Source organism: Glycine max, chromosome 11 (assembly GCF_000004515.6).
Source record: "Glycine max cultivar Williams 82 chromosome 11, Glycine_max_v4.0, whole genome shotgun sequence".
In the NCBI taxonomy this organism is placed as follows: Eukaryota; Viridiplantae; Streptophyta; class Magnoliopsida; order Fabales; family Fabaceae; genus Glycine; species Glycine max.
In genome coordinates, this window is record NC_038247.2 from 11,626,106 (window position 1) to 11,650,243 (window position 24,138).

Sequence of the window (24,138 nt, forward strand, 5' to 3'; positions counted from 1 at the left end):
CAATCTCAACATCATAAGAGGTTAATGTTATAACATCATAGATTCACCATTCATACGTTCATCACACTAATGAACCCACACATAGTTCAATAAGCATAACAATACATCCTAATACCTTGAATTCTTGCAAACAAATCACTAAAAACTCATGTAAATGTGAATCTCATGATCTCAACATAAAGTTAACTCTAATAATAAAATAACATTATCTCAACCGCATCTCATATCATCATAAATTTATTAAGATCTCAAAATAGTTAATTTATGCAAGGAAAATAAACATTAATCACATCCATATCAAAACTGATCACTGAACTCAAAATTAACCATTGAACTCAAAACTGGTCATTGGACTCAAAACAGTCACTAGACTCAAAATGGTCACTAGACGTTGGATGTGAAAATGATCATTGGATGCGATACTGGACACTGGACGCAAAAATGGTCACTGTACACGAAAATGGTTACTAGACACAAAAATAGTCACTTGAGGCAAATTCTGTAGAATTTTAAAATTTCTGTAGAATTACCTCTCATGACTTCCAAATCATCCCAAAACAAATTCAAACTATTTCTCATCAATTCCAAATACATAAACAATATCAAAACACTTCACAAATAAGAACTTTTAATCAATATTCATCAAATAAACAACAATCCAAATTTTAAAACTCAAAACCTCAAATGCTCAAACTTCCATTTTTAACAACATGATTAATTTTCCAGCAACTTTGAAACCAATTCACCGTAACCTAAGCATATAAAATGATGAAGGTTCTCTTACCTATCAAACCCAAGATGATGACTCTTTGAAGAAGAAAAAAAAAAGTGAGCTTTGAGTCCAAGTGAGGAACTTTCCTTCAATCCCACAACAACCATATTATACCAACATCAACCCCAAAGCCAACCAAAAACAAAATCAAAACCCCTTAAAATCAAGCTTTTCCATGAAAGTTCATGGTTGCTCTAGGGAAAACGAAAATAAATTCAAAGGGAGGAAGAATGAGAGATTATCTCACTTAGGGCTTGTCAACAACCCCTAAAGGGAGGATAAATGATTTTTTTTTTACAACACCAAAGTTCAAAGTTTTCTTATGGTGATTTCTTGGAAAAGAGAGAATTGTGAAAATAAGTATGTTGAGAAAGAGAGTTTCAACACAAATTAGAGTTTTTAGGGAGATATAAGGCTGAAAGGATTTTTCCTTCCTATACCTAAGTATTTGCTAAACTCACACCTCTTTCACTAATTATCACAAGCCCATTTTTCTCTAGGTCCAAACTCACCAAAAACTCACTAAACACATACAAATATAAGCAAAATACCATCAAATCAATCATTAATTAATTTAAATACTCAAATATAAATTTAATTATTCTTACAATTTAATTAAATCACTTGAACAACTAATTACAAAAACAAAACATTACATTATTCTAATTTATAGTGAGAATATACTCACATATAATATAAATAATCAGAATTTAAACACAATTTTATAAAAGATACAGTAAGAAAATGGAGATTGAAGGAAACAAAAAGCACAAAGACGATCATCTTTCACGGCTTTCTCCCTCTCTTCCATTTTATACGTCAAAGTCAAGAGTAAGACCCTTTCAAGTTATTTTTAAGACAAAAAGAGAAGTAGAATGTGCTTATAAATAAATTCTCTTCTTCCTCTCAAAAGTTTTTACAAAGTGTAATAAGCTATATATAAAGCGCCCTTGCTTGCCCGAAACCGTACTTCAATTATTAATAGAAGTTGAACATAGCAGTATCGGCTTTATAACTCCTCCTCCACCCTCTCTCGTATATCTCAAACACTTATCTCTTCAACAATTTTTTGCATAGCTTTTTCCTCAACCTCTTTATACCCTTCATCGATCGTTCATCTATTTATTACGAACGATTGAAACCATAAACCCAATATTATTTTAAGTTGCCAAATTAAGAAGGAATAATATAATCCATGGCAGGAGGAAGCGGAGGAAGAAACTTGGAGGAAACGCCTACATGGGCTGTCTCCGCTGTTTGTTTTGTTTTGATCTTAATCTCTATAATCATCGAGCACATCATCCATCTCATAGGAAAGGTATATATATATATTATATTTTTTTTTTACATATGCACCTCTCTTATTAATTTGTACAACAATTTTTAAACATCAACACCGTATTTTAATTCCATATGTACTCTGTAAATGTCCTCAATGTTAAAGTTGTCTAAAATAAGTTGTTCAAACAAATTTTTTCCACATATATATGTTAATTTGTGAACTACGAATTAAGAAGGAAATATATATTATAGTATTAATATACACATAATTTTGATTAATAATAATATGTGCATGCGAGCAGTGGTTGAAGAAGAAGCACAAAACAGCTCTGTACGAGTCACTTGAAAAGATCAAATCAGGTTCGTGTCCATCTACCGTAATTAATTAATGATTAGTATAGGAAAATTAAACTGTGTGGTTAATAATTAATTGGTGGGTTAATTGTTGTAGAGCTTATGTTATTGGGGTTCATATCGTTGCTTCTAACGGTAGGACAAGGTCCAATATCAAGAATATGCATTTCAGAAAAAGTTGCAGGGACATGGCACCCCTGCGACGATAGTAGCAGCATCCACGAGTCAGATACTGAAGAATCAGAAAACGTAAACGGAACCAATAGCCGCAGATTATTGGCGGCGTTCTATGGTTCAGACGACGTAAATCCACGACGTGTTTTGGCGGGAGGAGGAACCGACAAGTGTCGTGAGGTTGGTGTCATTCTATTATTATTCTTTTTATTATTATTATTATCTTTTATCCAAACGAAATTATCCAGAATTTATAATAATTGAGTTAGATTTCTTTAAATTACTTCGGGTTACTATTCTTGTTCTCACACACCGTATGCAATTTCTACCATATTTTTCTTCATTTTCCATTTAGTTTACACGTTTCTGCAGTAACTATGATTTAATTACTATAGTTACATCGCTGCCAAAAATCTTAATAACCATACTATCTCATTCTTTCTTTTTTAATTTACACTCATAATTTTATAATTTTAATATATTAAAAAATATACTATTGTGTTAGTTGCACTCCGCTTTTATTAGACATGCACATGCTGACGAAAGTTTAATATATAGATTGAGTGCGATATATACTAGTTGGTTGAGTCTTATGATTGAGTGGGATATACTGTATTGTATGCGTTTATTTTTCTATTTTTCTATTTTTCCAAATCACTACAAGAAAAAGCGTATACACTTTTCTAAAACGAAAATTAAATGGTTAGTATAGACATTAAATCTACAGTGATGCAAAAGTCATACTATATATTAATAGTATGATATAATGATAATATACATTAGTTTTTTAAATTTATAAGATTATTTATTTATAGACTTCTAATGTCTATATTATCAATAATTCAATTTCTATTAAATAAAATTTAATTAAAAAATGATAAATAATTAATAAATATTTTTTTTGTCAGCGAAGTGAAAAATATGCTTAACAAAAGTAACGATAAGAATATTTAATTTACATTTTTAAAATATAAAATAATTAATAGCGCGTCAATTTTTAATTAAAAAGATTGATAATAACACCGAATACAATTAAAAACAGTTAATGTCAATCAAATTATGTCAAGGTTCCTTAATTGCTTTAGAAAAAAGTCGTTTCTACATTAAAATATACTACAGTGATACGTATTACATGACTGCGTATTTCTTCTATGGTTGTGCCACTTTGTCAAAGGTACTAATTTCTTGTGGGGGCACAGTGTGTGAAAAGCCTTTTTGTATAGGAAGGACAAAATGTTAAACCTAATGGAAATTAATATGGAATCAAATACTGAAAACAGCATTAGGCTTTCAGCTCCACCACATATGACATATATAAGCCAATTAGGCTTCATGTATAGGAATTTTTCCTTTCTGCAGGGGTCTCTATAGTATAGGATATTAGAAAATTAATACTACCATGTTATGCAGTCGCAATCTGAATATTTCACATACACGTCCCTTTTTTTTTTTTTACTTTGTCTTATTTTGTTTTCGTCATATCTACTGACCATTTTATTTAGAAAAAGACTAGAACATTAATAAGAGTTGAAAACTTGAAGTTTCTGTGGATGCCTATACTTGCACGGAAAGAGAAATTAATTAAAAGAAAAAGGAAATGAAAGTGATTAAGAACATACGCGCATATGCAATAAAATAAAATATATTTTATTGTTATGATTCACTTATGATTCAACGACATGCTTGTGTGAAGGGAGAGGGGAGATGGAAAGACAGTATGAGTTCTGAAAAGCATGAAATAAAATAATTATAAATGAGACAAAGGTCATTAAAAAAAACGGTAGTAATAAGCTTACAAACAAAGACAGTTTCTTAAAAATCGCTTTTGGTAACATTTCTAACAAAGGCAATTTTATAAGAACTGTCGTTAAGCTTTATAAAAGGTTGATATTAATTTGGAAAATGCCATCGCAATCTTTATTACATGATTTTTTATAACCAACTTAATTCAACAATGTTGAATCACATTTTTTAATAGTGTTATCACCATAAAACCTATTAACCAGGGCCCATAAGAAGAATGGCATGTCCCAACAGACAAAAACCGTAATTACTAGTCAATTGGCAATTGGCCTGTTTTCACTTTATTATAACTTTTGTTTAATTAATAAAAATTGATCTATTAATATAGGTATTAAATTTTTGCTTTTACTAGTTTAACCCAATTTCCCTTTTTTCTTAAAAAAAGTATTTACAAAATTTGAATATTAATTAACAAATAAGTATATAATTAGTAATAGATAATTTTATTAATATAAAAATTTGGTGTATATTATTAATGTATAATACGATTAGCACAAATCTACAACATTACTACTAATGAATTTAAAACAAAGATTTTATTACAAGAGCAAGGTTTAACAACTAATATCTTTTTGCCAGTTGAAATATATGATATTTTTTATTCTGTAATGATGTTTTTCTTTTATTACATGCACACTAAATGTGCAGGGTAAAGTCCCGTTTGTGTCATCGGATGGCATTCATCAACTCCATATATTTATCTTCGTGCTGGCTGTTTTTCATGTCCTTTACTGCATTCTCACTATGGCTCTGGGCAGAGCAAAGGTAATTAAAGACATAATTTGATTTTCTTTTACCAAAATATAATTAATTAGCTTCCCTCTCCATATATCTCCGAGTTACTATTTAATTGGTTGAATTGTAATCACTCAATAGATGAAAAGGTGGAAGCGATGGGAAGAGGAAACCAAGACACCAGAATACCAATTTTCACACGGTTAGTTTCTGCATGAATAAAAATATACACATACAGCACAGAATATGGTATATATGTATATGCACATAATTTTATATTTCGTATATGAATGGAATATTAGGTTACAAATCTGCATATAATTAAATTTAAATAATTATTTATACTCTAGGCATAACTTAACTATGACAGTTTCATATACATATATGTTACGTAACTTATTTAATTTAGTGTCCGAATTATGTGGATATCACAGATCCTGAGAGATTCAGATTTGCGAGGGAGACATCTTTTGGAAGAAGACATTTGAGTTTCTGGACCAAAAATCCTGTCCTCATGTGGATTGTAAGCCAAATTCATTTTATTTATTTATTTAGATAACTTAAGCCACATGCATTTTAAGCCCCACTCATTTAATATATTTTAATTTTTTCCCCTAAACTTATTTATGAACTCTGACTTTTTAGAAAGCATTTTATTGTAGTTTTTTTTTTTATTTTTAAAAATCACTTCATTTTTTTAATGACATTAAAGTAATTAAATGAATTTTTATAAAGATGGAATTAAATGAAGATTTTAAAAAAGTAGAGACTAAAATGACTAACAATAGTAAACTAATTAATGTGAATGACTACTACATTTTCATATTACATGGCATTATTTTTCTGCATACATCTGGAAACATGGATTTTAGAAGACTATTCCAATGAAAGCATTCATATATAAAAGTTAGTTACAAAGATGATTTTACTCAAACAAAACATGTTATTTTTTCACATTCTTAGACCGGCCGTATATGAAAATTGAAAAATAACGTTCTAATGCAGAAAAAAATTTAAAAGAAAAATCTAGAGAGGCCGCAATACCACTCATTCACATAAGGAAGAGACTTCAGAGTGGTCCTTGTTGAATTGATGAACCTTTCTTTTGTGAATATTCTTGCCTTAGGACCACATGGCCTCTTGACAATGGTGTTGGAAGTTCCAGTAAACAGCTACCAGTAGTTTCTCTTGACATATATATATATATATATATATATATATATATATATATATATATATATATATATATATATATATATATATATATATATATATATATATATATATATATATATATATATATATATATATATATATATATATATATTTAATTTCTTAATTAATTACCAGAGAAAATAGATCTTTCTTTTTTTAACTCCTGTTCTAAGAAATACACAAGAATTTCTAGATATATACTTATTCAAAGTAGCTGCCTAATTTGTCTATTATTGATTCTTGTTAATTACCAATTTGCTGAGCTAAGTGGTATCATTCTCTTACGCCTGAGTGCAGGTTTGTTTCTTTAGGCAATTTGTGCGGTCAGTTCCTAAAGTGGATTACTTGACCTTAAGACATGGATTTATCATGGTAAATGTCTCCTTCTTAGACTAGACAAAATATTTGAAATATTCATTTCAACAGTACAGTTTTAAACCATAATTCTAATTTTTAGTTAAATATTTTTAAATTTTGTGAATTAATTACAAAATTTTTGAAGTGAAAAAAGAATTTATTTACTTACCCTCGAAACTTTGCATGCCTAGGAGTACTACATTTTCCGTGTGCAATACTCCAAATGACTTGGAATTTTACGTTGATGTCATGTCAGGCACATTTGGCTCCTCAAAGTCACTCGAAGTTTGATTTTCGGAAATATATAAAACGATCACTGGACGAGGATTTCAAAGTCGTAGTTGGAATCAGGTTTTGTGCACTAGGTCTCTTGTTATTTTGTATTTCCCAATTGAATAATTTTATTACTTTCGTTTTATTTTTATTGATGTTTAAGATTAATTTTGAAAAATTAAGAAGGATTTAATAGATATAAAACGTTGTTATATTTTAATTGGAATATCTATATTTAACATTTTTTTCCTTGTCCCATTATATTTGCATTGATATTTAAAATTTGTTATAAGAATTAGGAAATATAATTAAATAATAACTAATAATTCTTATTTAAGTTTTAATAATTTTTAAATATAGATATAAATGAAAAATCATTAATGAGAATTCGAATTTATAGAAAGTTAATAGCTTTAGAAGAAAAAAAGGTTAAAGCATCAATAAATCTAGAGAAAACATAATAATATCTTCTTATAAATCTTTATATTTTTCAAATGAAGAAATAATTGAATGTATTTTATATTTTTAAAATTTTAGATATATTCCTAAAAAAATTAATAAATTCATTTCTATTTAGAAAACAATATTTTGATTTACACGTCTGTATTATGATTTGACTGCTGTTCTTTGTCTTTAATTTTCCAGTCCTCCATTCTGGTTCTTCGCAGTGCTGTTTCTGCTCTTAAACACTCATGGTAAGCAACTACGTCTTTCTAATGTGTTGCCGACGTATTTGACTCATTATTTTTTCTTCCTTTTTTTTTTTTGGTTAAGGACCCTTTTTAATTTATATACTTACTATGATGTGTCTCAATTATGCATGGACAGGGTGGTACTCTTATCTGTGGCTGCCATTCATTCCTTTGATTGTGAGCACATGCAATCCCCACTTTAAATTAATTTGGTCCAAGTGACCGATAATGATATCCATCTAATTTAATCTTATAATGTTCATAAAATGTAGATAATCTTGTTAGTGGGAACCAAGCTTCAAGTGATCATAACCGAGATGGGTCTAAGAATTCAACAAAGAGGAGAGGTCCTCAAGGGTGTGCCCTTGGTTCAGCCAGGGGATCATTTGTTCTGGTTTAACCGACCTGGCCTTATTCTTTACCTTATCAATTTTGTGCTCTTTCAGGTAGAACTTATGTTGCTTTCAGCTATTAATAACAATTTTCTTTTAAAGGGAAGTGAAATTCTTTAAAAGATGCCAAACTTTTTTTGACTGCAAAAGAAAGTGAACAAATTCATTAAAAGAAGCCAAATTTGTCACAAGGTGTGTCCAAGTCTGGAAAACCAAGTTTGAATAAAAGGAGTACATAGCATAAAAATATAAAGAGTAAAATATACAAATATTTTTTTAAGTTTCGACATATTATACGTGTATTTCTTCTCTATTTGATTCCGGCACAAATACTTATTAATATGGAATTTCAGTATTCCTTCTTTAGTAACGGTATTAATTATGTTTATCTAGAATAATTACATGTTAATCATACAGTCTTTTAAAAGTATTTTTATAATAAAATTACTCATGTTTTCTTCCCATGCCATCAATAGTTTAAATCATATATTTTAGAGGTTATTCATATATTTTAAGAGAGGAAATGTACCCGTAATATGTCCAAACTTGAGGGGTTGCTAATGTAATTTGCTCAAATATTAATATAACCCCACATCACGCTATTATAAGATTTAAATGAGTAAAAAATATATCGGGAGTAATATGACATTTTTGAATAACGTATATCTAAGACAAAAGTTGTTCAAGGTTATTTCAGAAAAATAGTTAATAAATTTATTTGTTTTTATTAGAATAATTTATAATGTTTTTTTTATGAGTTCACCTTTTTTTATGATCAATTGAAGTCTCCCTGCTTTTTTTGTCTGTTTTTTCATAACAGAATGCTTTTCAGCTGGCTTTCTTCGCATGGTCTGCGGTAAGTCATCCAAAATAATTTTTCTTTTCACTTATAATTGAAATTAACTTCATGAGCTTACATTAAAATACGATTAAGATTTATTAATGCATTTATTGTCTTACTAAATGTTGGTATTGTACGCATTCATGTTTTGGGAGGGGGTTTCTCTTGCTGAAGTATAGCTTTTGTCCGATATTATGAAGCTTTGTTTGATTTATTTATTTATATATTTTAAATCGCAGCTTCAGTTTGGGATTAAATCCTGTTTCCATTCGCACACGGAGGACGTGGTGATCAGAATCACAATGGGGTACGTGAGTTTCATTACACTTCATCTAAACTCAATTTCTCAAATCATATGTATATTGTATGCGTCGATCTTTACCTACCTACCTATATTAATTAAAATGTCAATTAGCTTAATCTTTATGCATGACTTTGTCAGGGTCCTTATTCAAATCCTCTGCAGCTACGTTACTCTTCCTCTCTACGCTCTAGTGACACAGGTACACATTTATATTAATAAGAGAAATGCAAACTCATTATATTTTACTTTTTTTTTTAATGCTCAAAGTCAATCTTATAGCTGCGGCTATTACTAAAATGGCATTCATGCATCTTTCATCCAATCCAAACCTACGCGAGATAGCAATAGAAGGCTACAACAATGAATGATATGTAACAAACTGATTGTGATTTTGTGATGGTAACAGATGGGTTCAACAATGAAGCCAACGATATTCAACGATAGAGTAGCGGTAGCGTTGCGGAATTGGCACCAGACAGCGAAGAAGCACATAAGACAGAACCGTGTGGGGCCGCTGTCGTTGTCGGGGACTCCGACGTCGAGCAGGCCCACAACCCCAAGTCACCACCTGTCCCCGGTGCACCTCTTGCGATACTACCGCTCCGAAATCGACAGCTTCCCCGCGTCTCCGCGAAGGTCAAACTTCGACGATAATAATATGGATTCTCCTTCTCCTTCCTATTCGCTCCACCAATTGCCACCACAAACAACAGCAACAACCAATGACTCCGCCAATGATAATAACGCCACCACACACCATGAGATTGTCGTGGTGCACAGCAAGGAGTTTTCGTTTGATAAAAGACCTACCAGTAGTAGTGGTAATACGTAAATATATAAAATCAGTGACCAAAAAACAAAATCAAAATATCTTAGGACAAGGATGCATGGGATGATCTCAAGCTATGCTTCTCGATCAGGCAAAGCATTAATCTTATTGAATTTATTTATGGTGTTTCATTTGTGTAATTAATGGATTATTATTATTATTATTATGTTAAATTGATTATTATATTCATGAAGCAATATAAGTTGATCTTTTTCTTTTTCGTTGTAACATTTACTTGCCTATCAATAGTTGGCATATATGGTATGTAAAAAAATATATATGCATGACGCATTGTAAATTATTGTCATCTGAAATTCCAGACAAGTGGTTTTTTTTTTTCTTTCTTTTTTTCTAATGTATTGAAACTCGAGAGTGGAGTACTTGAGTAGTTGAGTTTCGCTATGGTGTTGTGAGATAGTAATTTATTAAGAGATAGATTGAATGAGAATTATGTTATGTTTGAAATGTAATTTTTGTCTTTTTATTTTTTCAAATATATGTTTTTAGTTTTTTTATTAAAATGTTTGATCTTTTACTTTTAAAAAAATTGTGATTTTATTCTTTTATTTTTTAATTGAGATATTTTGTCTCTCATTTTTAAATAATTTGTAATTGTAGTCCTTATGTTTAATGTCAAATGTTGATCTATGTATTCTATAAATATTTACAAACAACTATTTATTTATTATACTAATGATAAATGTTTTTTAAAATTATTTAATTGCTAATAAGCTTTATTTATTACTTTTTTTAAAAAAAAAAATACAATCAACAAGTTTGAAATTGATTAAGGAAACTAAAATAAAATATTTTAAAAAAATAGGAAACAAAATGTTTAAATTAAAAAATAAGAATACTAAAATTAAGAATTTTTTAAAAGTAGAAAACAAAATATCTCAATTAAAAAACAAAAATTAAAATCACATAACGAAAATTACATTAAGGCTTGATTTTTTTATTATTGTTGTACATGTAAATGGTTTAAATTAATTTGAAATTATGACACCCACTAAAGTCAAATGTAGTATTTCAGAATTTAAGTAGTGTATATGGTTTTGGATTAAAATATTGTTACTCCACACAAAAAAAAGTTATAGAACGGGATGTAACATCTTATATCTTTTAACAACCACCTCAAATGAGTGATCTGGTTGTATCATCAGACAGATCGAGTAAAAATGAGATGAGTGGGAGAAAGCTTTTGTCAACCGTCTACTGCTTGGTTTGCAGAAGGCAGATATGCTATGATTATTTGACCTCGGAACACTTGATCTTGCACGCAAGGTATATATGTTGACTTCAATTTGTTTGGTTCTGGTGTGCAATATTACAAGATTTGAGGCTAATTAATGAATTTCCACTTATCACAATGAAGAATTGGAGATTAAAGTAGCTTTTACTTCTTGCAACAAAGACTTGATCCAGGCTATTTTAGCTGCCAAATTTGCTAGTGCTCTATATTCTTACTCTCTTTTGGAACATTGTTTATTTCAACTCACTGGACACTAAGACACACAATGGAAATTAGTTTCCTTGGAATTTATGAGTGGTGACACAAAAGAAAAAAAAAAGTAAAGAAGAATGAGCAAGGGAGGGAAGGGGAAGGTTTTTTGAAAGTCATGGGAAGGAGTGTGAAGAGAGGGGTAATTTAGTACAGTAATATCGAAAAAACCAAAAAGAGTTGGGGGTGTAAAATGAAAAAAGAGATTGTAGCCATTAGCCAACCCCAACTGTAGTCACTAACTAATCCTTTTTATTTTATTTTAAAATTACCAAGAAAAATAATAAAAATATTTCAAAGTAAGACTTTGGATCCCAATTCTCTAAAAGCGCATTAATCAATTGTTTCAATTTAATAAGTGATATTGAGATAGAGTTTTAGTATAAACTTTAACTATTTATATTAAAAGTTTTAATACCATTTATAATAATATTTTATTTGACTTGAGTGAAATTATTTCTCATAAAGCATACTCATGAAGTTATAATAAAAAAAAAATCGATCACATAAATAGGAAGCATAATAAGTCAAAAAATAATAATACCTATTTAATCAAATATGATTAATAACTATTGTCTTGCACCTATTAAAGGAGAAGGGATTAAAAAGAAGAGAGTTGTTGTTGGTCCTAACTTCATTATTATTGATCCTTATCAAGTGGTTGAATTTTTTTAAAAAAATATTCTAATATTATTCTGTTTCAGATTTTGTATGAAGAATCACGTTTTTATTCTATATTTATTTAGACTTTACAAGGAGAGAGTATGGTGAATTTGAACTGAGATTTAAAATAATATCTTTCTTGTTTTTTAAAAGTTGACTGGGATCACTAACAATTCCTATAGCAACCAATACTAATTCCCTAAAAACAATCTTCTTTCCTTTAGGTTTTCTTGGTGCATAACTTCCCCATAGCAATCCATATGTTATACCAACCCCGTGTGCTATGGAATGCCACCACCTATTGTGGATGGATAGACTTATCCTACTCATAGTTTGTTAGTGTAGTTGGACTTTGGCCCTCTATTCAATAAAAAAAAAAAATCCTAGTTTTGATTAACATTAACATAAATATCTTATACACCTATTATTACTTGAAGATGCAAGAATCATTCATAAACTCAATAATTTTAACCCCAAGACTAAAATAAATTAGGTTGGTTTTATCCAATTTGGATTAGTGTTATCTAAACAAATTTGACAACTTTCGATTTGCTTTACGATAGATTATAATACAAGTATATAAATCTAAATTTTTTTATAGAAGATATAAATCTAATACTAAACGCTTAAATGAACTCATCCACCTTAAGTTAAATTAATTAAGGTCCAATTTAAATTTGAAATATCAAGGGTCTAATAATAATATTATTGGGCGTTTCGGTTCAATCCCGATTTTTTTTTTCTGGTATCCAATTGAATTGGAATATGAAATATGGAATATCATAATAATGATAAAAAAAAACGGGATGCATTTTTTTTATATCATTCCCTAAAATTAAAAAAAAATCTGCTTCCGACTTTTTTTTAAAGGTTAGAAACAATGAATTAGTCCTACAATTTTTTTTTTTTACCAATCACCAAATGATATGTGAGTAGCTGATGTTGTTCTCAAGAAGTGAAATTGGCTTCATATTAATTTGTTTTCATTTTTTCTTCTTTTTATCTAATTTTTCAAATCTTAATTTGTTTATGAAGTTAGTATATAGAAAGACATACCAATCCAATAATCCAACATAGACTAAATCAAAATTTGATCACACTAGGTCTGGTTAAATTACTAAAAAATGATTTGTAAAACCAGCTAGAACCAATTTAAAATATGTTAATTAATCTGATATTTATTTTTCCTCCGATCAAATCTTACCCAACCCATGTGTTGATCCACTAAAGAGTATCAATTTCCTTTTAACAAGTACAACAATCACGATGCAGATCCTTATTCTTCACCTTTTTTTTTTTCATTTCTTTTTAACAAGTCCAAGTCCTATTATTACAAACTCCATGCACCACCGTACAAGAACAGAATCAATTCATAATTTCTAATCCTTAAATAAATTAATCTCATCTTATCTTATTACCATAAATACATTAAATTAAACAAGTGGATAAGTCAAGCAAATGATATTAAATAAACATAACTTTTGGCAACATAAATAATTCTGTGCCTCTATTGATCCCATACTCCCAACACTGTTTCTTTCTCCGACGACACCCCCTTTTCCCTCGTGATCTTCGACATGGCGAGAGGCGCCTCCCAATCTCAATCCACAGCGTCCCATGCCACCACGCGACCGGGCGTGATGGCTCCTCGCGGCACCGCTGCCGCCACCGCCGGCATGCGCCGTCGTCGCCTCGGCGGAGGAACAAGCTCCGCCTCCGTCAGTGGAGGCTCCGGCGCCGGAGGAAGCAACATGCTGCGGTTCTATACTGACGACGCTCCAGGCCTCAAGATCTCCCCCACGGTGGTGCTCGTCATGAGCCTCTGCTTCATCGGCTTCGTCACCGCGCTCCACGTCTTCGGCAAGCTCTACCGCTATCGTTCCTCCGGCGCCACCGTTTGATTCCTCTTCGCGATCATGGATCTGATCTGGATCACGAAATCCGGTATTCGAAACCTGCGTTTTTGTTTCTAATTTACGCTTCTTTATTTTTTTGATTTTGAAAATTTTCTTAGGGCTTGATTAGGCTTCCTGTTTCTCTAGCTGTGAAATGATTGGATCTTCTTCTTGCTCTTGAAGGAAGTCGCATTTGGTCTTTCCTTGAAAATTGATCTCTCAATTCATTCATTCTATTATTACACTTTTTTTTTGCTTAAATTTCCTATACAAACAACGGCTGCATTTCAGCAATTTCTATTATCACATTGCGTTCGTTTCTGTTAATCACGTTTTATTAGTTTATGAGCTGCCGCATTTATTATAAAGTAATGATGCAATTGAATTGTAATGGTTTTACTATATTTGATGCTATTAAGTTCTTGATAATAAGGATTTATATGTTGCTTTGGAAAGGTTGTTGAAAAGGCTCATCCTGAATACATCAATGTTGTTACGAAATTGAATTTACAAATAATAAACAAGTTAGCAGCTAAATTAGCAATAACTATTGTATATGTCTGTATATAAGGAAAATGAGATACCAATAGCATCTAGTTCAATTGGTTGAACAAAGTGCATGAATTGTTATAAATTTCCTCTACTTGTCTTCGATTCGATTGCTACAGGTAAAAAAAAGAAAAAAAGAAAAATGAGGTATAAGCTTATATTCACACCTTGCAAATTATATCACTTTCCAGGTACTTGTTAAGATGTAGTATATTTCTAATCCGCGATATTGACCTTTGAAGAGAGGGATTGGGACTGTCTTCTATAGATATTGCCACGTTTATCATTGGATGGACCTTTCCTTAAAGGAAAATTCTTTTAACTCTTGAAAGTTGATGGTGAGTTGTCATTGAGTATATCATGGCCTGATTTTGTTCTCAATGTTGACATTGAGTATATCATGGCCTGATTTTGTTCTCAATGTTGAGCTTCCTGTTAAATTATAATGAGATTACCATACCCGTTAGATTTTTCTTTTCAGAGTGAGTGTAACTGACATTAATGCATAACATTTTAACAGTCATGAATTTTCGTTTTAGTGCACAGCCTTGCAAAATTACCTGCGGGTGCCGTTCATCTATGTAATTTTCTTTAATATTATACATACAAGATCAAAAGGCTTTGTCACGAGTCTTAAGTTATATCCGCATGAGTCATACATATTGCTCTGATCCGTATTTAAAGAAAAGGTAACAGACATTTTAACTCTTACAGTTGTTGGGTGTTCCAACAAAAATGTTGGATGTCCAAAGCAACTGGCCAAAAGTTATCCTGAAAGGCCTCATGTTTCTATTGGATAGATAAATTGCTTTCTTTTTGCCAAAGGACCCGTTATTCATGAAACTTTGCATAGTGTCATGACCTGTCAGTAAAAGATTTTCTTAGCAAACGAAAGCTAGCTTTAGGCCTACTTTTATTCTTCCCGAAGTTATTTTGGTTGCTGATGATCTTGGCTTGGATTGGAACTTGAAGCAGAGAAGAACCAACGCTCGAATCCTTACACTTAATTTCCGCTACTACTTCATGTTAGGATCGGGGATTTAGAGTTTTCCTCTTCTCAGTTTTGAGTGATAGTGGTGATTGGGAATGGAGTAAAGATGCAAATGTAGTTATTCTCTAGTAAGGAGAGAGTTGTGTTTCTACTTAAAAAAAAAAAAAAGACGGTTGTGTTTCTTTTGAGTTTTGATAACTAGGATTCATGCATCCTAATAATAAGTAATAACAACAATAACTGAGCTATTTTGTTACAAGTTCATGTTAGTTGCATAAATTAAGTAGCATTATATATGTTTGTTGATAATTATAAAAAAAAAACTGTTGACATTTAGTTTGGATTGAGCTTGAGGCCCAATCCATATAATTGGCTATCTTGTTATCTCAGTGCGTAATTGAACGCACAAACGGAAGTAATCGTTTAAGCACATGATCCCTAAAATATAATATCTGCAGGTATCATATTGAAAATAATAAGAAAGAATGAATTTTATCCTCTGTGTGATATTAACTACAAGTATAAATTATCTGGCTAATATAAATTGTCATAACTACAACTGACTAAAAAACAATAAACGAGCTGCAATAGCTTTGCCACTCTTGTAGGCCTGGAACAGTTACATTTGTTTACAAGGCCCTTGAGAAAGGTCTAGAAACAATGTTGGAGATTCCAAGGTTTATCTATGTATTTTTATCTCTATAATTTACCGCCCTTTAATTTTGGTGCTTGTAAAAAAAAAATCTAAATGGTTCTCGTAATTTATTTATTTTTGTTTTGGTCATTACTCTTTTTTCAATTTAGTCCTTATAATATTTTAGTCCTTGTAATATACTTATTTTTGTTCAATTTAGCCCGAGTTATATCTAAAGTATAATTTAATGAATTAACAGTATAAAATATTACTTAACAAAAAAAAAGAGTATAAAATAGTGTATCAAGGTTGAATTTATTAAACGTGTTTGTGATAATGGTTTCTGAATGCAGGGAAAGGAAGGGACAGTGTAACCTGGACTGGTAAGCATTATTGTAGGGACAGTAAAAGAGTCTTACAAGTCAAGAAGAAAATGTTCAAGTCCACGCCAAAATCTGTGACACTCCCTTTTCTATTTTAATTCAAACAATGATTTTTTTATCAACAAATGTTAATGGTTAGTATTTCATTAAATTTTGCAAAATAATTATCATTCTTTTTTTTATTAAAAGGGGCCTAAGCCCATTATCATTCTTTTTCAATGCAAATCATACATTCTAATTGATTGTAGCAAAGACGCAACAAGCTTATAAATTGCATAATCAACAATCAATCCTCAAAATTGATGGTTGAAGTAGATAAAGAAATTCTTTCCTCATACTTCCACCAAGCCAAACGAAAAACAGCTTATACTTTCTGAACCCAAATCTTTTTTTTTTTTTTTTAAAAAAAAGACATTTCCCTATAAGGTTGTGGAAGGTGAATAAATTTGTATCCAAGCAAATTCATCTTTGTAAGGCAAACTTGCCTCACAAGAAGCTTCACATGCATACACCACAATTGAAGCCCAATCCAGAGAGCCCACTTCATTGTCAACTCCGAAGTAATACAGCAGCTGTGGCAAAATCTGGCACCACCAACATTAACAACTCACTATGTAAAGGAAATAAGCAAATATTTGCTTGAACAAGCAAAAGAAATAAGCAAACGTTTCAGCTTCAACCACTGATATCTAAAATAACTACCTAAAATTCACAACACATAGGTCTGGACTCCGGTGCAATAACTATATCTAGGGATATCAGCATTTGATGGCCGACCACTTGAAACAGGCCATATTGGCTTAGCATTGGTACCCCTATAATAACGGTTTCACCAAAACTGTAATTAAACACAATATATTGATAAATTGATAAAATCTATACAACCATCAATCTGGTTATTATACAAATTAAATCTTCTATCACACTAGTACAAAATATGATTATAAAACAATGCACTTGATTTTGAGGGAAATTAAGATGCATAATCTAAATTCCAGCTTTCATCTTCTCACTTATAATTCAATAAGATAGTTTAACAGTTTTAAGCTAACAGCTAACATTTCAGCCTTGAGCTAACTTATCTACTTTTGTCAAACATAGTCATAGCATGTTCCAAATGGCTGGAATGTCTCAAATGTTAGGTAAGCCAATAAGATGCAAATGACAATAAATATATTTCTACTATTTTCCTGCTTATTTTAATTTTTTCTCCTGAGGCAAGATATTTGTCAAACATTTTCTCCCATTTGGTTTAGTAAATAATCTGCCTCCATAAGGGCCCACAAGGAAATTCACCATAGTTAAGCATTCTAATTTTGCTGAATCTTTATCACCTCAACACTTGTTCAGGGACCTTGGCAATGCATTCACGGAAGGAGGCCCAACTTTTTTTGTCATCATCACCCTGTTCTCAAACAATATAATTAGCAAATAATATACTTAAACAAGTAACATAATCTTAATTAAAAAAAGATTATACCTCAAAGCTATCCAAAAGTGAATTCATTGTGTCATGAGTCCTGTTCCTTGAGATCAAGGAATTAGCTAAGGTATTTTCCTCCGACATGTCTCTATTATATTCACTTTCATCTTCAATGGTGATCATCAAAATCTTCTACATCGTCATTCTGGATAACCTTGAGCTTGTCAACAAGATCTCCAATGACATCAGTATCCATGTGTTTAGGAATGGAATAGAAAGTGCTAATCTGCAAGATAGTAACGACTCATTGTGTGAGTGGCACATAGGATTTTAGCATTAAACCAGAAATATATGGTTGTATAACTTGATTGAAGACTGGATCATTTGATCAAACAATCTAACTTTGAATCATGCAGTAGAAGACAAATTAACAGAACAAAAAATAAGCTATTTAAAAAATAGTTTGCATCAACTCATCAAGCATACCAACTATGATAACTAACTACATTTAATATAACTACAAAATTCAAAGCTTTGACAAGCTTGCAGGAAGCTCCATGCCTCCATGTGATCAAACATATTCCTACAGAACAAGAAAGCTAAAATGTACCAAGGCCCGGAAAATAATTGTCCCCCAAACGTTTAATATGGGACAAGAGACCTTCGATATGCAACACCAGAATAACAAAAGCCTTAACAAGGGAGTTATAAGGTTGACTTGGTGATTGAAGAGAGATGGGGGAGGGAGAGGTCGTGGATTCAAATCTCTCCCACTAACAAAAATTAACAAATTAACCATTAACATTGGTCTTTTGAAAAAAAAAACTTAACAAATATGGATTTTGGCCAAGTTTAAATAAACTTCTCCATAAGTACTTGTAGCAGCAGAAATTAAGAAGTTAAAACGAATTGAGCTTCTTATATAAGCTAAAATTAACTTGTCCACTTAACTTCTACAGAAACATTTTTCAGTTAACTCCTCCAAGAGCTTAGGTGCATAAGTTGATTTTAACTAGTGTAGAATATCAATATCAATGCATTTTGCCTTCACATTTTCTTCTCCTATACGTGCTTATGAAGATATTTTGAATAAATGTATACAATTAAAGTAATTGGACATTTGGAAATTGAATCCTGTTATCTACGGTAACCCTCTTGCAGGGAGCAAGACATGCTTATGACGTGAGAACTCGATTAATCAAAAAATTGAAACACGAGTGTTCACATTCACAAAATATAGCCATAAATATTAGCTTTGTAAGGTTCCTTCAATGAGGAAGAACACAAACATTGAGGAACAGAGGTGAGAACTGAGAAGTGACTCACTTATGGTGAGAGTGTGCGACGGCGATAGGGACCAAGCTCCGACGGCGGTGGCTTGTTCGACGGCCAAGCTTCAACGGCGACAGTGAACGAAGGGGGATATACGATTTGTGCGGGGTTCATCACTGATTTCTTTTCCCTTTTCAGACTCGCTTATTTAAAAAATTATTATTTTAAATAATGAGAGTTATTCCATTTATTATCCATATTTCATTGAATAATTTCATCCTTAAATCATGTCTTAAATTTAAAAATTTTCTTCTAGTCTACATTAACTTTTCATTATTCTTATATTATTAGTTTTTTTTTGTTTTTTTTATTAACTGTATTTAACTTTTATTTGTTTATTATTTAAAACACTTTTCTCTAGTATAATATAATAACATTATGTTTAAATATGTTCTATTTTATTATGAGATATGAGTTTATTAAATATATTAGATTTAATGAAAAATTTTCAATAAGTAGATATATGTAAAATATAATAAGATCGTGTTTAAATATGTTCTATTCTATTATGAGATATGAGTTTATTAAATATATTAGATTTAATGAAAAAAATTGTGAGTAGGTATATGTAAAATATAATAACATCGTGTTTAAATATGTTCTATTCTATTATGAGATATGAGTTTATTAAATATATTAGATTTAATGAAAATTTATCTTTGAGTGGGTATATATTCGTGGAATCTAATTAATTGTTTTTAGTGGAATTTTTCATCGCTAATATTTATATATGGTGATGTGTTGAGAAGTTATGAGAAGGAAAGATTTAGAAATGGATTAAATATGGTGGAGAGACATGGGAAAGTTAGGAAGTTGTCTCAATGAAAGATACAAAATGTGCAAAAGAGTGGTTGCAAATGAAACACCACTAGAAAAAGGCTTTTAAAGATGACTTTTTTTATCCATTCCACAATGGTTTCAAATCGTTTTTGAACTTGTCGTAGTAGAAAGTCAACACTTTTTATGATGGTTTTTAAACCGTCGTAGAATATGAGATTTTATGTCGATTTTCAAAGTAATCATCTTAGAACTTTTTTTTGTTTTAAAAACGTAAAAAAATTGATGATTTGAGGATGATTTTCCAAAAAACCATCTTAAAAAGTCAAGTTTCTAACCATCTAAGAAAGGATTTTTTTAAATGTTTATCTTGATTTATAGAGTGATCTGGAGCTAGATTATATCATGTTTTAAACCTATATAATTCCAATCCAATAATATATAATTGTTTAAAATAAATAAAGCTACAACACTAAAAACCAAACTTTAAAAGTATAACTATCAAAACCATAATAGAGGAAAGTTACAAGTTGCAAAAAATATATTAGAACCAAATACATATATGTGTAGTTTCATTATACCAATCCAAATACAATATTCCCTCCAATGGTTAAATATTTTTACTAGGTATCTTCGCACCAAAGTTTCATTATATTACCTTGATTCCTTTTAAATTATCAATTCAAGCTGGTCACCAAAGTTATATCCTTAAATTGCTATTATGTGTTTTCTGTTTTGTATTTTTAGAACCTCTAAAAATTGAAACAATAATGTATGACCCCAAAGTTAAGAGAATTGCTTACTAATGATAATAATATTTATTGTCTCTTTTTTAACTATGAGAAAGTTGTCCAACTCAATTATTAGGTGTACTTTAAATATATGTTGAGTAATTTCACTTAAAATCAATTAGTTTTAAAAAGAAAACTAACACAATATTAGATCCTATAATCTATCTTCATATGTTGTATGTTTTGGTAGGAACATTTGAGGGACGGGGTGTAGGAGGGTCTCACATCGCCTTCCTCAATTACAAATGAAGACTTAAATATTCATTGGACAATTTCACTTAATGTTATTTGATTTTAAAATGAAAACTAATAACAACACAATTTAGGAATCACCGACTCACTTATTCTTCTCCTACAAATTAGCATACTTACCATGGATAAAATGTTATGAATGGTTGGATTTAACTATAGTCTTGCATGCATGATGCAAATTTCATTTTATTCAACATGTTGGATTCATAAAACAAAACAAAATAAAGCAAATAAGCTTTGGTTAGTCATTTGGTTTTTGGTTATTTGGTCTCTTTGTTTACATAGGATTGAAATTGTTTTCAATAATGTATTTCTTGACTATGATTTGTTTTGTAGAAGGATTTGTTTCGAATTAGATAATACAAGCATAACCCATAGAGCTCATTTGCATCGACACAAAATACAATACCAACCTGAAGGCTCATGAGTGTAATTGGGTTGAAGCCCTTGGAATGATGCGATTAGCTCATGAGAGTAATTGTAAATGATCCAATTGCAAGGCATATTAAATACTCCTTAAGGTTGCATTTGGTTTAGAGAAAAAAGAGAAACCAAAGAAATTTTGTGAGTTTCACATAAGATCTATATCTTTGTTATTTTACTTTAATTCAAAACTTTTTCTTCTATTATCCTCTCTCTTTTCAACCTCTAAAGTCTAAATCCAACACAACATGAAAGAGAGTCAACTTCAATCAAGTATTAATGAAACAATTAAATACTTCCCACGGAGTTTTGGAGGTAGTATCAGATATCTCTGACAAGTTCAAGATAAAAATTAGATTATGAGGTATGACTAGGGGTAAAAGCTAGAACAATTGTGTTCTAATTTTTATAAGAGAACACTTAGGATCGTCTTGAAAATAGGTATAAAAAAAAGAAACTTGACCCTAATTGCGACTTGCTAGTAGAACCAAAGTTATCATAAGGAGCGTGACCCTAACCGCGACCTGCTGGTAGAAATAACACTAACTATCAGTTCTTAACCCAAGAATAAAGGAAAAACTCTCATAATAAAGAAACTCTCAAATTTCATTAATCTTCAAATTCTGGCAAAAGTGTTTGAGGAGTCTATTTATACTTCTACTAATAACCCTAGTTTAGGCTCAAGCCCAATAACTAATCTAATAATTAAAAGACTTTAAAATAACAATGAAAGGTCGTGCATGTTGGACTTAATTATTATCTAATCAGGCCAATATTAATATTCCAGCAAAATTGATCAACTCAACCCATGGATGCTTCTTGTCTTGTAAATTGGACTTTTCAAATTGATTCTTCAAGTTGGCCTCAAAATATTTTTATCAATTTGTAGGCGAGTGACTCAATTAGGTGCAATCCTTAATTCATATTGACCTCCTTTCTCTTTGATCTCTAGAATCACGCATTGTAATGTTTGCTTCATCCTCTTAGTCTTGAAACTTGTCATAAGACCTTCAATTCCCCGGAAAGAATCGTTAGACGGACCGGTTACACCTCTATCTATTTTTCTTTTAATTAATGGTAATCTAATCGTAATTTATGTTTTCTTTATAGAAACTTGGTCTATTGGACAAATTAATTTGCGAGAGTTAAGATACCTCTTGTATATTAATAATATTTGTACCTGACAAGAAACATATGAATTTGATTAAATTAAAACATATATCTTAGTGTTAATTTTCTCTCATTTAGATAGAACGTAAGTCGGACTAAAGTTTTTAAATCAATTGGCAGTTTTTCTCCTATTGAATGTTTAAACATTGTTGGTCGGTGTAATATGTACTCATTCACCAAATAAAAAGGTGTAATATGTACTTCTCATCTAGAATTGCTGAAGCAGGATTATGTATTATTATGGGTTACCGTATTTTTTATATTCTTATTTAGCTTATTTTTGCTTAAAAAGATGCAACGCTAGACTAGAGAGGGATCTTAATGACTATTCAAATATTAACTAGAGGGGTAATATATTATGTCTGTATTCGGATTTGATTACTTGTTTATTGTAGCTACGTTAAATTTCCATCTCTCCTTTTTCTCAAATATTAGTTTTGAAGAAGCTCGTTTCTTTCATTTTCCCTTCGATCGGTTTTACCAAAAAAGCCTAATCAAGCTATAGTGGTTTATGGTTCCATTTCAAGAAATAATAAGGGGGAGAAATTAAAGATTGTGGTGAACATATGACTATACAGGAGAAATTCGAAAGAGGACGTCTTTATCTAATTTAATAATATCACTGCAGAAAAGGAATATAACTATAAGGGTGCTTTAGTTTATATATAATTGAAGAGAGCAACACAATGGAAATGCGGGCAGCGTATAGCCAATCTCTTTAGACGAGAAAATTCCAAATTATTGAATTGATTTTCCAAGTAGAACTCCGTCTTCAAGAAATTAATAGATTAAGGGCTACTTGCTTATTCATTGTTTATATTCAACAATATTACTTGCTTTAACGTTTGATTTATCATCACGAATTGAAATTATATGTTTGTTTAATTATAAACAAGGGAGATCATTAATTTCTGTGGGAAGATTTTAGCACATAGCTTTAACCTAAGTCAAAGATTGGAACGCAAATTATCTATCAACACGCAAATGGGTATATATATATATAATATGATTTTCTTTCAAATCAGACCTACGTGCATGTAAGAATTTAAAGGTCTGTTAATTGTTTAAAAATTAGGTAGTGCCTATATCCTACGGCATCTCCTGCTAATTAATGCAAACCATGCATATAGGCATTAGGCAATGGCCAAGGAGTTAACCTGTGTTTAAATTTGCTATTATAGTGTCTGAAGGGTTGGACGTCTTCTTGTTTTATTTAACGAAAAATAGAAAAGATTAAACTCGATTACTACTGATGTTGTGAATGTGACTTAAGACCAAAATAATCATATTATTAAATATCAAATTAATTTAAGTTAAAATATAATTTTGATC

General features: G+C 30.6%; 3 protein-coding genes across 5 annotated transcripts; 2 read left to right on the forward strand and 1 right to left on the reverse strand.

Moving 5' to 3' along the window:
• Positions 1-1,640: 1,640 nt before the first annotated feature.
• LOC100794779 (MLO-like protein 6) lies at positions 1,641-10,361 on the forward strand. Its single transcript, XM_003538002.5, has 15 exons — positions 1,641-2,090; positions 2,356-2,413; positions 2,505-2,761; positions 5,033-5,149; positions 5,261-5,321; positions 5,554-5,642; positions 6,632-6,706; positions 6,948-7,042; positions 7,610-7,659; positions 7,793-7,833; positions 7,929-8,102; positions 8,869-8,904; positions 9,129-9,196; positions 9,332-9,392; positions 9,600-10,361. The coding sequence occupies exons 1-15, from the start codon at positions 1,968-1,970 to the stop codon at positions 10,023-10,025; spliced, it is 1,731 nt and encodes a 576-aa protein (XP_003538050.1). The 5' UTR covers positions 1,641-1,967; the 3' UTR covers positions 10,026-10,361.
• Positions 10,362-13,668: 3,307 nt separating this feature from the next.
• Positions 13,669-16,799, forward strand: LOC100795313 (protein transport protein Sec61 subunit beta). 2 transcript variants are annotated; one of them, XM_003538003.4, is made up of 2 exons: positions 13,669-14,130; positions 16,609-16,799. In XM_003538003.4, exon 1 carries the CDS (start codon positions 13,764-13,766, stop codon positions 14,085-14,087), a length of 324 nt encoding a protein of 107 aa, XP_003538051.1. In that variant the 5' UTR covers positions 13,669-13,763; the 3' UTR covers positions 14,088-14,130; positions 16,609-16,799. The 2 variants fall into 2 exon arrangements, with proteins under 2 accessions (XP_003538051.1, XP_006591027.1); XM_006590964.3 differs by lacking the exon at positions 16,609-16,799 and adding an exon at positions 14,822-14,964.
• A 37-nt stretch (positions 16,800-16,836) lies between these two features.
• On the reverse strand, positions 16,837-19,517 carry LOC100817160 (uncharacterized). Of its 2 annotated transcripts, XR_005887151.1 has the most exons (5): positions 19,388-19,517; positions 18,119-18,347; positions 17,973-18,043; positions 17,341-17,453; positions 16,837-17,222 (listed from the first exon to the last, which is right to left on the reverse strand). XR_005887151.1 is itself a non-coding variant. In XM_041006759.1 (4 exons), the coding sequence occupies exons 2-4, from the start codon at positions 18,242-18,244 to the stop codon at positions 17,348-17,350; spliced, it is 303 nt and encodes a 100-aa protein (XP_040862693.1). In that variant the 5' UTR covers positions 18,245-18,347; positions 19,388-19,517; the 3' UTR covers positions 16,837-17,347. The 2 variants fall into 2 exon arrangements, 1 of the variants encoding a protein (XP_040862693.1); XM_041006759.1 differs by having other exon boundaries at positions 16,837-17,453.
• Positions 19,518-24,138: the final 4,621 nt, after the last annotated feature.